Below are 12,067 nucleotides of genomic sequence, written 5' to 3'. Positions count from 1 at the left end.
ACTGTTAGCCTGATCCAGCATTTAAGTGTCATTGTTATTGTCTACACTGTCTGTTGTTATGTGTGAGTGCTTTGAGTGTTATATATGTTTTATGTTATTAAATGTATCACCAAATCTAGGGGGTCTGTGCGTCCTGCTCCGTGACCTGCGGTACTCGGGCCAACATTACAGGAACCATGTCAGCGTTAATAGCGCAGCGGTTTTGTTGCAAAAAAAAAACAGATGACTAATTTCCTACTTACAAGAGTTGCGACAGGACTACAGGGGAATTTAATATACATGTGAATTGGATAAAAGGGTCTGCATAGACGCTTATGTTGTGGTTACAACACACAGTTCAAAGAAAGTTAGCATCCCTCGAATTATGAGCAAACAAGGTAATTTTTTGCTTATTCATTTTGTAAACAAAGTATTTTTTTATGTATTTGCTACAGTTTAAAAATACTTTTTTTGCCAAAAGAAGTCATAGTACATGTATAAAGATAGTAGATAATGACTGAAAAATAAATGGTTCTTCGCATTATTTTATGCAGGATGCCACAATGACTTATTACAGTGCTGAATTAATTTTTAATTTTGTTTGTTAATTTGTTTGAAATAATTCACTCCTCAGATGTATGTGTTCTTAGCGTATGTCTCTTCTCATACACAGGTTTATTTGATATTGATCTCCAGTTGGAGAAGAATAACGCTGACCACCACACTGATGTGTTCTGTAAGGATCGGCTGATTGTGAGACGCGGGCAACCTTTCACAATCAATCTTAGCATGAAGTCTGACATGTCCAAACTCAGTGTGGCTACGCTGATAGCTGAAACAGGTGTTCAGATTAAGAGTATTAAATGTGTTATCAAATGTTATTAATATGTTATTACCGAAACAGGCAGGGCTGAAATGATCAACAAAATGCTCAATAGTCGATTATAGATAAAGCTTTTTTTTCTGTTTTTAAAGGAATTGCAGATCAAAAGTGCCTGCTTGCTTTAAAATTGTTTGTATCCTACAAGGGTAAATTTAATGTGTCTGTCTACACAGGACTGCATCCTTCAGTGTCCTCTGGGACCAGGGTCTCCATGGATGTGAATGGAGAGCCACAGAGCTCTGGATGGAGTGCAGCACTGTCTCAGCATGGAAAAGATATTTCACTGACTGTCTGTGCTTCTCCCAAAGCTCCTATTGGCAAATACCGTCTAATCCTGTCTGAGCCCTCAGTATGTGCAAGATATTTAACTTGTGACTAAAAATTTTTCAGTGTAGACTAACAACTAAAATACAGTTTATTACTGTATATAATACATAAAGTAATTTTATTCATGCGTAATCTTGTCATGTCTACACTTTTTAAAGTGTAAAGTGTAAACATGTGCATGTTTTAAAAGACATTTAAAGAATCAGAGTTTTGATTCTCCACAGCAACAGCAGATGCCTTTGGGTAAAATTATAGTGCTTTTCAATCCCTGGTGTGCAGGTACGTGTTAAATGCAACAACACACAGAGCCTGTTAAAAGAAAAATCCTATTTTAGCTGATGTTCTAATTTTTACTGCTAAAATCTTTATTGCTTTGTAATTGTGTGTGACAGATGATACCGTGTACATAGAGAAAGAAGAAGAGCAAGAGGAGTATGTTATGTCCCAAGATGGTATTATCTTCCGTGGCGCTGCTAACTATATCCAGTCATGCCCATGGAATTTTGGCCAGGCATGTTCACACACACACACGAGCATTTTATGGCTTTTGTAGACAGTGTATTGAACCCACTTTAGTCACAGCAAAGTTACTATATTGGGTTGTTACTATATTGGTATATAGTGTTGTTTCATCACCACTGAAATGGTTGTATGCTGCAGGATTGGAACATGTACTGGCATGGTTAAAATACAGGGACCTTGGCATGCATTAGGAAATTTCTCCTGTGTGTGTCTTGCAGTTTGAGTCAGGAATCCTAAATGTCTGCCTGAAGATTCTGAACAAGAGCCTCCAATACAAGAAAGACCCAGACAAAGATGTGTCTCAGAGGGGTGACCCCATGTACGTGACCAGGGTTCTTAGTGCCATGGTGAGTGCATTATAAAAACAGATGGACTTTTGGATGGGGTCATTGCATTGCACAATTTAATGTCTCCAACCTACTTGATTCATGGCCTTCTCACTTAAGTAATCACACTGACATGTGGTGTTGAGGTATGCTAGAGCAGATATACTACTAAACTGTGCAGCAGTGTTAAGTTCTGAAACTGTGTGGGAGTATCCCTGGTGTATGTGGTATATAAGGAACTTTTAAAAAAAAAAAGAACAAAAAGATCACATACATTATAAGAGGTAAATGTAAGATATAAGGCAAGATTGAAATATTTTATTTAGCAATACAAGAACACTGGCTCTAGAGCATTATTTTTGTTTTGTTTTATTTTCTCAGCTCCTGAGATGGACTTGGTTCTGCACACTTGGTTCTGCACTATTGATTAAGGTTTTAATGTAAAATTGTGCTTATGTGTCAGATAAATTCAAATGATGACAGTGGAGTCTTGGCTGGCAAATGGGGAGAATGCTACTCTGGAGGGGTGGCGCCTACTTCATGGACAGGGAGTGTGGAAATCCTACGCCAGTGGAGTGACTGCAACTGTGCATCGGTGCGCTATGGCCAGTGCTGGGTTTTTGCTGGCGTGGGTTGCACAGGTAACACCCAATAGGTTTCTCCAGGTGTGTGTGCGTGTGTATGTGTATATATATATATATATATATATATATATATATATATATATATATATATATATATATATATATATAGAGAGAGAGAGAGAGAGAGAGAGAGAGAGAGAGAGAGAGAGAGAGAGAGTGCTAAATTAGGATTAAAGCAGTTTATTTATGTAATGAGCTCCAAATACAACTCCAGATAATAAGATTAAGAATATTTGCTAGCCCTGAAGACAGTACAGATTCAAGAGCTATGCACTTGTTACGGAAAGTACAACAGCTCTACCTACAAAGTAATGAAACAGATCAAGACAAAAAGTACAAACTGTAGGTATTATAAAGGGTACATCATCAGTCCGATAGCCAATCACATTATGCATGCAGCGGTGCACTGCCTAGCTGCGAGGGACAAATAGTCTACCACAAGGTGACCCTTCCGCTCGGCTTGGTGTTTAGTCCCCCCCACGCCCCCCACCCCCCCACCCCTGCTTTTTTGTCCTCCATTCCTTTGAAATGCGATATACACGCAGGTCGTTTTATGGCTGCCATAGTCTAGCGGGAGTTCATTTGCCTCTCAACAAAGCAGCTGGTATTCAACTCCCCAACCGTGTTTTTTTACTTCTCTTGTTTTATCTGATTTAAGATCTAACTGTTTTGCACACGGTCCCACCATCATTAAAGCATGGTAGCTCACCCAGCAGAGTATCAGTGTCATCACAGATTTGGGTTTGGAGCACCACTACATCTTTTCTGTCATGTTCTACTATTTTCAAGTACACAGAAATAAGCCTTTTTAGCTACAGGTGGAAGCGTTATTCTTCTTGCATTTAATCCAACTAGAGAGACAAAATTCATTCCGATAATTTGCTATGCATTACAAAGTTAGATTTGACATGAAGTAAATCAAACCAAAAATATGACGAAAAAGAAATGTAACATTAAAATAATAGTTAATTTGTAGGAAATCTAATCTCAGTGAAATGGTTTCTGCTTGCTAGTGGCTCGAGCACTGGGCATTCCTTGTCGAGTGATCACCAACTTTGAATCGGCCCACGACAGCAATGGTGACCTGAAGATTGAGTCATATGTGAATGAGAATGGACAGAGGGTGAAGGAGTCTGTGTGGTGAGTCACTTCACGTTCATCTTTTCACTATAATTAACTATTTGCTAATTTGGAAATTAAACAATATATGGAGACTCCTAATTCAGGCAGTCCCCCAGTTCTGACCATGTGGTATTTTGGCATAAGAGAGTAAGAATTAGGAGTATCAACACTAGTTAACAGAGATCTTTCTGTGTGGTCAAAGGTCATGGAAACTAAATTCTGAGGCCACAGGATTTTTCTAAATGACTTTATAATTAAATGACCCAAGAGCCTCTTAAATTCTGTAAGATTTATCTCACAGAATATTATGCTATTATATTGTGTTGCAACCTCTTTTGGGGTCCAGACCAAAGTCTTTAGTCTAGGCCTTCAGAGATAGCAACATTAAAATAGAAACATGCAGCACGATGATTTGAGATGTGGAAGGTAAATGAGAGTTGTATTAGAAGAGTTTGGCAAATTACATAGTTAGCTTTCAGGGTGAACTATCACCAAACCTTTAAAACACGCAAGGTCCTCATAATAATAGTTTCCCTATTTCAGAAGAAAACAATGTGTTCCCCATTTTCCTCATCTGAGCATTTCAAACAAGTCTCAACCCCCACCGCGGGCCGCGTGGCGTCAAACATAGTGGGCATGTTGCTCTGCATCGCTGTCGCTTTTGAAGGCATGTCCTTGACGACCAACGGCAGCACATGACAAGTTGCTTGCTGTGAGCACATACCCACTCACAGGGTTTCAACCTGTGTGAGACAGAGTGAATGCACCAAGACAAAACAGAATGAACCACAGGGGGCAGCACCAGCACCAGATTACACGTAAAGACACATACCTCCTGGGGCATAAACAGAAACCTAAACAGTATCACCATTCAAAAAACACAGAAAATACAAAAAAAGCACACTACTTATCCTTTTTCAATGATAATGTAATTTCCTATCAGGAATTATCATTGCTGGCTGGAAAGCTGGATGAAGCGTCCTGATCTCAAACCAGGCTATGACGGTTGGCAAGCCAGTGACCCAACCCCTCAAGAGCAAAGTGAAGGTATTGCTGCAAAATGAAATGAATTGCTGAAGGTCCGAAAGCACACAAACATATCCCACATACTCTGTATTTTATGGCATATTGCAGTATAAAAAAGCAATTTATAGCACTTTGGATGCTTCTCTTTCCTTTGGTGATTTCTTTCCAAAAAATAAACAGCAGCTTTTGAAGAGTGACTAAGTAGAAATCCTGAACATTAAAAGGTGTAATCCATTCATAGAAGAAATGCCAAATTGCACTAGCATAAGGAATCAAGAGATTAAGGAAGTAATAGATAATAGCCTTACCAAAACAACTTGCTTGTGCTTGTAAACAATGGATCAAAATGTAGGATTACAATATTGAGCATCTAAGAGGAGATCATTGCCATGAACTTATGCTTTCACTGGTCATGTGCTACAGGTGTGATGTGTTGCGGTCCTGTCCCTGTGAAGGCCATAAAGGGTGGCGACCTCACCTGCAAGTACGACGCTGCATTTGTGTATGCCGAGGTCAATGCAGACCACATTGTGAAGTGTCGATTGACAGATGGAAGAGTAGTGGACATTGTGAATAAAGTCCAAATAGGACAAAAGATTAGCACGAAGAGGATTGGCCTTGATGACAGAGAGGACATCACACACCTCTATAAACACAGGGAAGGTGAGGTGCTACATGCGTGTATTCCCCAGCTAGTTATGAAACAGCAGCTTTCGGGTTTCATAAACACATAATCATAGCTGAATGCAAGCTGTACCTTTTGAATGATATGTTCAAGCAAAATCCATTCCGTGAAAATAAATCTAAATCTTAAACTCCCTTCTGAAAGGGGTTAGTTTTCCTTATATCAAGTTTCAAGTTTCAAGTTTGGTTTATTTGTCACAAACAGAGTCATACACAGTACAACTCGCAGTGAAATGGTTGAGAGTGCTCTGTCCAAACTGAGAAAAAAGAAAACAGGGGTGCATAGAGAAATATATATTCTATATATGTACAAAAATATATTAACAATGTATGTACAATATATGTATATTATGTTTATATGCACAATGTACAATGTATATAGTTGTGTATGTATATGTACATAATGTACAGAATGTACAGATCTATTTGTAAAATGACATATTTACAGTTTTTACAGTTTTTATGTTACATGGTGGAATAGAATATCTATATATATACAGTTATGTTACATGGTGGTGGTGGTCCCCACAGTTTATCAGTTTCCCCGATTCAGGGCCCGAATGGCCTGTGGGAAGAAGCTCCTCAGTCTCTCTGTCTTGGTCTTCAGGGAGCGAAAGCGCCTCCCTGACCTCAACAGAGAGAAGAGCCTATTGTTGGGATGGGTGGGGTCCTTCACAATCTTCCTGGCCTTGGTCTGGCACCGCTTGTAGTAGATGGTCTGCAGGTCAGGAAGCTCCGTGTGAGTGATGCGCTCTGCTGAACGTACTACCCTTTGGAGTACTTGTCTGTTCTGCTTGGTGCTATTCCCAAACCAGACTGTGATGTTCCCCATGAGGATGCTCTCGATAGTGCAGGTGTAGAAATTCCGCAGTACCTTGGAGGGCAGTCTGAAGTCCCTTAGGCGTCTGAGGTGGTAAAGATGCTGACGAGCCTTCTTTGCCAGGGAGTTAGTGTGGAGGGACCAGGATAGGTCCTGCGAGTTGTGAACACCTAGGTACCTGAAACTATCTACTCTCTCCACCGTGGTTCCACTGATCCTCACAGGTTGGTAGTGCTGCTCCTGCTTCTTGCTGCAATCCACGATCAGCTCCTTTGTCTTACTGACGTTTAGGAGGAGATTATTTTCCTGGCACCAGTTTTCCAGGTGTTTAATCTCCTCCAGGTAGGCCCTCTCATCGTTGTCCGAGATCAGACCCATGACAACGGTGTCGTCAGCAAACTTGACAATGATGGTGGAGCTGGAAGTGGCTGTGCAGTCATAGGTGTACAGTGAGTAGAGCAGGGGGCTTAGGACACAACCCTGAGGAGCTCCAGTGCTGAGGGTGAGGGTGGATGAGGCACAGTTGCCCACCCGTACCCGTGTTAGGAAATTGGAGATCCAGTCGCACAGGGATGTATGCAGTCCTAGATACTCCAACTTAGTAGTGAGTAGGGAGGGGATGATGGTGTTAAATGCTGAACTGTAGTCGACAAATAGCATTTTAATGTAATTTCCCCTCCAGGTGGGTCAGTGTGGTGTGGAGTAGATGTGCAATTGCATCATCACTGGAGTGGTTGTGGCGGTATGCAAACTGCAGTGGGTCCATGAAGGCTGGCAGTGAAGATGTGATGAAATCTCTGACAAGCTTCTCAAAGCACTTCATCACGATTGATGTGAGGGCAACAGGGCGGTAGTCATTGAGGTCGGAGGGTTGAGGTTTCTTCGGGACCATTTATAGAAATTTGCCTGACAAATGATCTTTATTTTACCAAGTTCACAAAGAAAATTATTATTTACAAACATGTACTGAGGAGGGAAAGAACCCAGAAAACTCATTCTCGTTCTTTCATTCATTGCTCATGTTTTCACACCCACAGGCTCAGAACTGGAGCGTGTGTCCTACAGGAATGCTCAGGTCTGTCAGGATTTCAACCTGAGCATTGAATGCCCTCAAAGGATTAAGAAGGGCTCTGACTTTAACCTGCACGTCCTCGTAGCTAATAAAAGCAGCACTGTGAAGATGATATGCCTTCTGCTCAGCTCTGGAGGCATGCTTCACAATGGTCAACCAATCGCCAAGGGTTTTCGAAGTCACATGGAACAACACTCCCTCAAACCTGGCAAAGGTTAGTAGGAGTGTTTCAGGAAGTTGCTGAAAAGACCTAGCATGAGGAATCCAGTATTCGATGTGTCTGTAATGCATTGACCTTTAGTTACTGCCTTTAGAGATTTATAGCCTCAGTCAGACTGTACTGACATATAGTCTTATTACCAATGACCTTCAAGAAACAACATAGTAGATGGAGTCTATACTCATAGTATTGTAGTTAGTGGGGATTTGTTTGATGGCTGCTGGTGTTGCAGAACAGAACTGATGAACAACACATTTAGCAGTTGTTTTGCATCATGCTGCACATTGTGGTCATGTGTTCCTTTTCTGTGCAAAGTCTATTTCTATTGGTAATGTGCCTGGGTGCACTAACACCATGCAATGCCATTGTTCACAAGCTATGTCTCCCCTTTTGGCAGTGCTGAGGGTCCCGATGGAGCACACATACAACAGTTACTCCGCATTGCTCTGCACTGGCTGTCAGCTGCTTGTTACTGCACAGCTCACGGACATTGGAAGATGTGGCAGAATGATGGAGAAGCGTGTTGTCATCCTGGAGGACCCCGAGATCACCATTCAGGTGCCACAACATTGAACTGTGCACTGCAAAATCCAAGTGTCTTTAAAGGGTTATTATTTCATTTATACAAAAGTAAACAGAGGATTAAAGCTGACTAGCAACAGTTAACATGAGCTCCTTACCTGAACTAGCTTTTATTCAGCATAATGGTTGTTTATAATATTTGATTAAATTCACAATATATGGTAATAAATTGTAATGTAGGTGGTCACCCCAAGATGGAGTCAAATCCAAGTCTCCATCTTTGATAGACCAGGGTTAAAGTGGCTAAGCCACAAGCTAATGAGAACCAAAGAGCAGAGAAGCTAGGGGGCTCAAAGTAACCAAACAAAAGGAAACTAAAAACCCACCAGACCCAACCAGGAGCTAGCAGTAGTTGGACCTGGATAATTGTAGGGGGAACTCCTCCAAAGAAAGATCCAAACCATCCAAGGCAGGGTTTAAACCACTGCATTTGAAGTTGCTTAGCTGGCACATCCCAAGCACAATATGGAGAGCCCAACAGAAAGAGATGAGGCTGTGAGGGGAAAGTGGACTGACACGCTCAAAATGGCGGAGTAAAAAGAAAACTAAAGCGGACTAAAAATAGGCTGTCCCAACGTGGTGTGGGCAGGCTAAAGAAAGAAAAAAAGGATAGCCAGAGTAATTCTAAGAGCTGGGAAAACTCTCATGAGAGGTTGAGGGGAACTCGAATGAAGAGAAGGTGAGACTCAAGGCTTTTAGGAGAATCTCAAGGCGTGAGAGAGAGAAAGAGACCCAAAAGGCAGCTCTTGGAGTCTCGACCTGAAATACCAGCCTAGTCTTTTGCCAAAACACTGAAAAAAAGACTGAGCACCAGTGATCCTGTGAACTCGTCTTAAATTAGCATTAGAACAGGTGTGGCTAATTGACAGGCTACCTTAGACACCCTGGGGGACCGAACGCAGGCCAGTAGAGCCATCACTTGGGCCATCTGTGTTTAAAATATGTTCAGTTGGAAATGTGTTTTTATCATTTGATAAAATCATTTCATTATCATTTTATAATTTCAAAACTCCTTATGTTTAAAAGAATGATCTAATGTGTAATTACTGAGAGCAGGCTTCTGCTTCCTGGCGGTTAGTAGATGTTTAGGCAAAACACTGAAATGATTACTGCTCTCATTAGATCGACTGTCCAATTTGTGTTTGTGTTTGTGGGTAGATTCTCAGGCAGCCCAGAGTAGGACAGCAGAGCTGTGCAAAGTTGTCAATGAGGAACCCAGTGCCTGAGGTGCTGGGAAAATGCCGCTTTACCATTGAGGGACCAAATCTCACTCATGGAGAAACGCTCTCTCGCACGTTTGTATCTGCAATTCTCATGCTTTTCCACAGAGTTTTTTTTATTATTGTCCCGTCTCTACAAGCTCGGCCCTCAGCGGTGTTGTCTGGACCCAGTACCATTTCACTATAAAAAGGATATTTTTATTTATCCACATAAATACCAAGTTGTGCATGTTAGCCTTTTGTTGTAACTAGACTTGAATGAGCACAATCATTCTATGACCTGAGGACTGTCTAATATAATGTATGTTTTCCAAATGCAGGATTCCAAATGTGGAGCCTGGAAAAGAGGCCAGGGCGAAGATCTACTTCAGACCCACCCGAAGTGGTCAACACAAGCTGATGGTGGATTTGTACAGCAAAAAGCTGGGCCATGTCAAAGCATACACAAATCTTAATGTCAGCAAGGCTGAAGGGTAACAAAAGACATCATTTACAAGGCAACTCTAACACCTTAACTAAATCCTCATTGTAAAAAGCCCTCAACTGGGAGCAATGTGATTAAGCTTTGTAATTCTCACACATACATGACCCTTCAGATGACTTGTTTTATATCAGTTCTTAAATGTATTCAGCTCTTTTTCACTTATAATAGGATATAAGATCTAAGTAATATAGCCCAAGCCAAATCTAGGTTTTATGGTGACTTTCAAATAGGTTGTTTGGGGAAAATAAGGTTTTTAAATGACAATTACTGCATTTATCCATGTATACTCTTTTATGCTAAAAGTAAAATACATTTAGACTACTGTTTTTCAAATACAAGGTATTCTGGAAATAATTTTAAAACTACATATTGGACAAATGTTTTCCCATATACTTTCCTATAAATAAAAAGTATGAAGGTACATCATACCAGAATCATTTTAATTATACAGTATATCTGCAATAAAATGAATTTTATTCATTTTTTTCATTCATATGAACACTTGGATAATGACTGGGAGTCATAGGGTTTATTGAAAGGGTGTGTTAGTTAAACCTAGCTGTGCTTCCCTTTTTTTTTTTACTGATTAAATCTTTCAGTTTACTTTTGCTTTGCCTCTGTTTTAAATGATAATTACAGGCTGCTCTGAAAATGAGACTAAAAAGTTTTCACTTAACACTGGATCTGGCTGAATTTGAAGTCCTATGAAAATTCCAAGACTTTCCACTATAACTTTGTTCCTGCTTACACTGTGCACAATTTGTCATATAAAGGAGAAATGTTTGGTTGTTTTTCTGTAATATTCAGTAAAAATACATCCATTTCTAAATTGTCTTCTGATTCTTGACACTATTAAAATAAATGAGAAACAAGTCATATCAACCAATTACATAATGTCCAGTTTTCACAAAACCATTAAATTGCAATGCACTAAACACCAACTTTCATTGCAACAGAAGTGTAAACTAATTAAGAAATACATGCACACACATGCAGACACACACAAAGAGACTCTGCTACTATAAGAAATGAAAAAAATATAAATAAATAAATAACCAAAATGTATGTTTTGACCCAGGTGCACACTGTTGAACCATAAAAATAGGAACTTTAAATTCATGATCAACTTGACTGTAAAGTGCCAACAGTCTGATAGCTGTAAAATGAGTGCAAATCTTCACTCCTCCACCACTGTACTTCATTGCAAAATTTTGGTGTTTGGATTTTAGATTTTGGATTTTGCCAAACATTGTGCATAATGCTCAGATATCTTCAGTTTATACTTGCCTGTCCAAAGGCCATGTATGAAGCTCTATGAAGCATTCGTATGAACACATTTATTCTTTCATTGTTTGCATGCCTTAGGAGTGATATACCAAAAATTGCTGCATTCTTCATTAGAAAAGGGATATCTTTTTAATATCTATGCATTAAACTATGTAAAAGTGGTACCTTAAGACCTTCAAATGCAGTCTGTCCTTGTCGGATTTATTAGACAACAAGAATAACAATTTTTAGCAATGCTTCGAAGTTGAATAATTCCAAAATGATTGAATGGAAAGAAAAAGAAAAAATGCCAAGAAACCAGCAAAGAAATAAAACAATCAGTTCATAACTTCTTTGAATGGGTTTTGCCGGAATAAGTAAAAACACTCAGTTCTCTCCTAATCATACATTTAATTCATGCTTTGACTTGTTTAGGCAAAAGCCCAGTCTGTCATTACCCAAGTTTCCCACTGACTCCCTCAGAATGCAACTCGGCCTGTTTTGCTCCCTGCTATGTCCTCAAACAGTGCTTTGCACCACACTGAGTTTGAATTGGTCAGACTGTCCCCTCTGCTTAGAATTATGACAGGACACATGCCATAGGGTATCTTCACACATCCATTTTTTTCTACTTCTAACAGCCCTGTTATTGCCAGCATTATTGGCTTTTCATTCACCTCCTGGTGTCAGTCCGTAACTCTCTAAAACAAAAACTTCAGATTGTGGTGTCCACACGTTCTAAAATCATAAGCCTCCTGATCAGACCTCTTGCTGCTTTTTATAACCAACAAACTGTTAGGAAATATCATGCCCTGTGCTATGCTTCTGAATTACTACCTCACGGTTGCCATTAGCGACATCCCAAATGTTAATCAGTCAGGCATAGACCA

General features: G+C 40.0%; 1 protein-coding gene across 1 annotated transcript; it reads left to right on the top strand.

Moving 5' to 3' along the window:
• Positions 1 to 364: 364 nt before the first annotated feature.
• Positions 365 to 10,271, top strand: LOC113582347 (protein-glutamine gamma-glutamyltransferase 2-like). Its single transcript, XM_035521740.1, has 14 exons — positions 365 to 377; positions 653 to 820; positions 1,036 to 1,211; positions 1,420 to 1,468; positions 1,582 to 1,700; positions 1,930 to 2,058; positions 2,501 to 2,678; positions 3,695 to 3,821; positions 4,747 to 4,850; positions 5,253 to 5,492; positions 7,371 to 7,619; positions 8,023 to 8,183; positions 9,366 to 9,502; positions 9,748 to 10,271. Exons 1-14 carry the CDS (start codon positions 365 to 367, stop codon positions 9,902 to 9,904), a joined length of 2,007 nt encoding a protein of 668 aa, XP_035377633.1. The 3' UTR covers positions 9,905 to 10,271.
• Positions 10,272 to 12,067: the final 1,796 nt, after the last annotated feature.

This window comes from Electrophorus electricus, chromosome 22, assembly GCF_013358815.1.
Source record: "Electrophorus electricus isolate fEleEle1 chromosome 22, fEleEle1.pri, whole genome shotgun sequence".
Classification (NCBI taxonomy): domain Eukaryota; kingdom Metazoa; phylum Chordata; class Actinopteri; order Gymnotiformes; family Gymnotidae; genus Electrophorus; species Electrophorus electricus.
Note: the sequence above shows the minus strand (reverse complement) of the source record. Positions and strands in the feature narration are given on the sequence as shown.

Excerpts from the sequence above, each read along its gene's own strand:
- LOC113582347 (XM_035521740.1), top strand. Across the intron at positions 1,701-1,929 it reads GCCCATGGAATTTTGGCCAG|TTTGAGTCAGGAATCCTAAA; the intron begins GCATGTTCACAC and ends TGTGTCTTGCAG. Across the intron at positions 8,184-9,365 it reads ACCCCGAGATCACCATTCAG|ATTCTCAGGCAGCCCAGAGT; the intron begins GTGCCACAACAT and ends GTTTGTGGGTAG.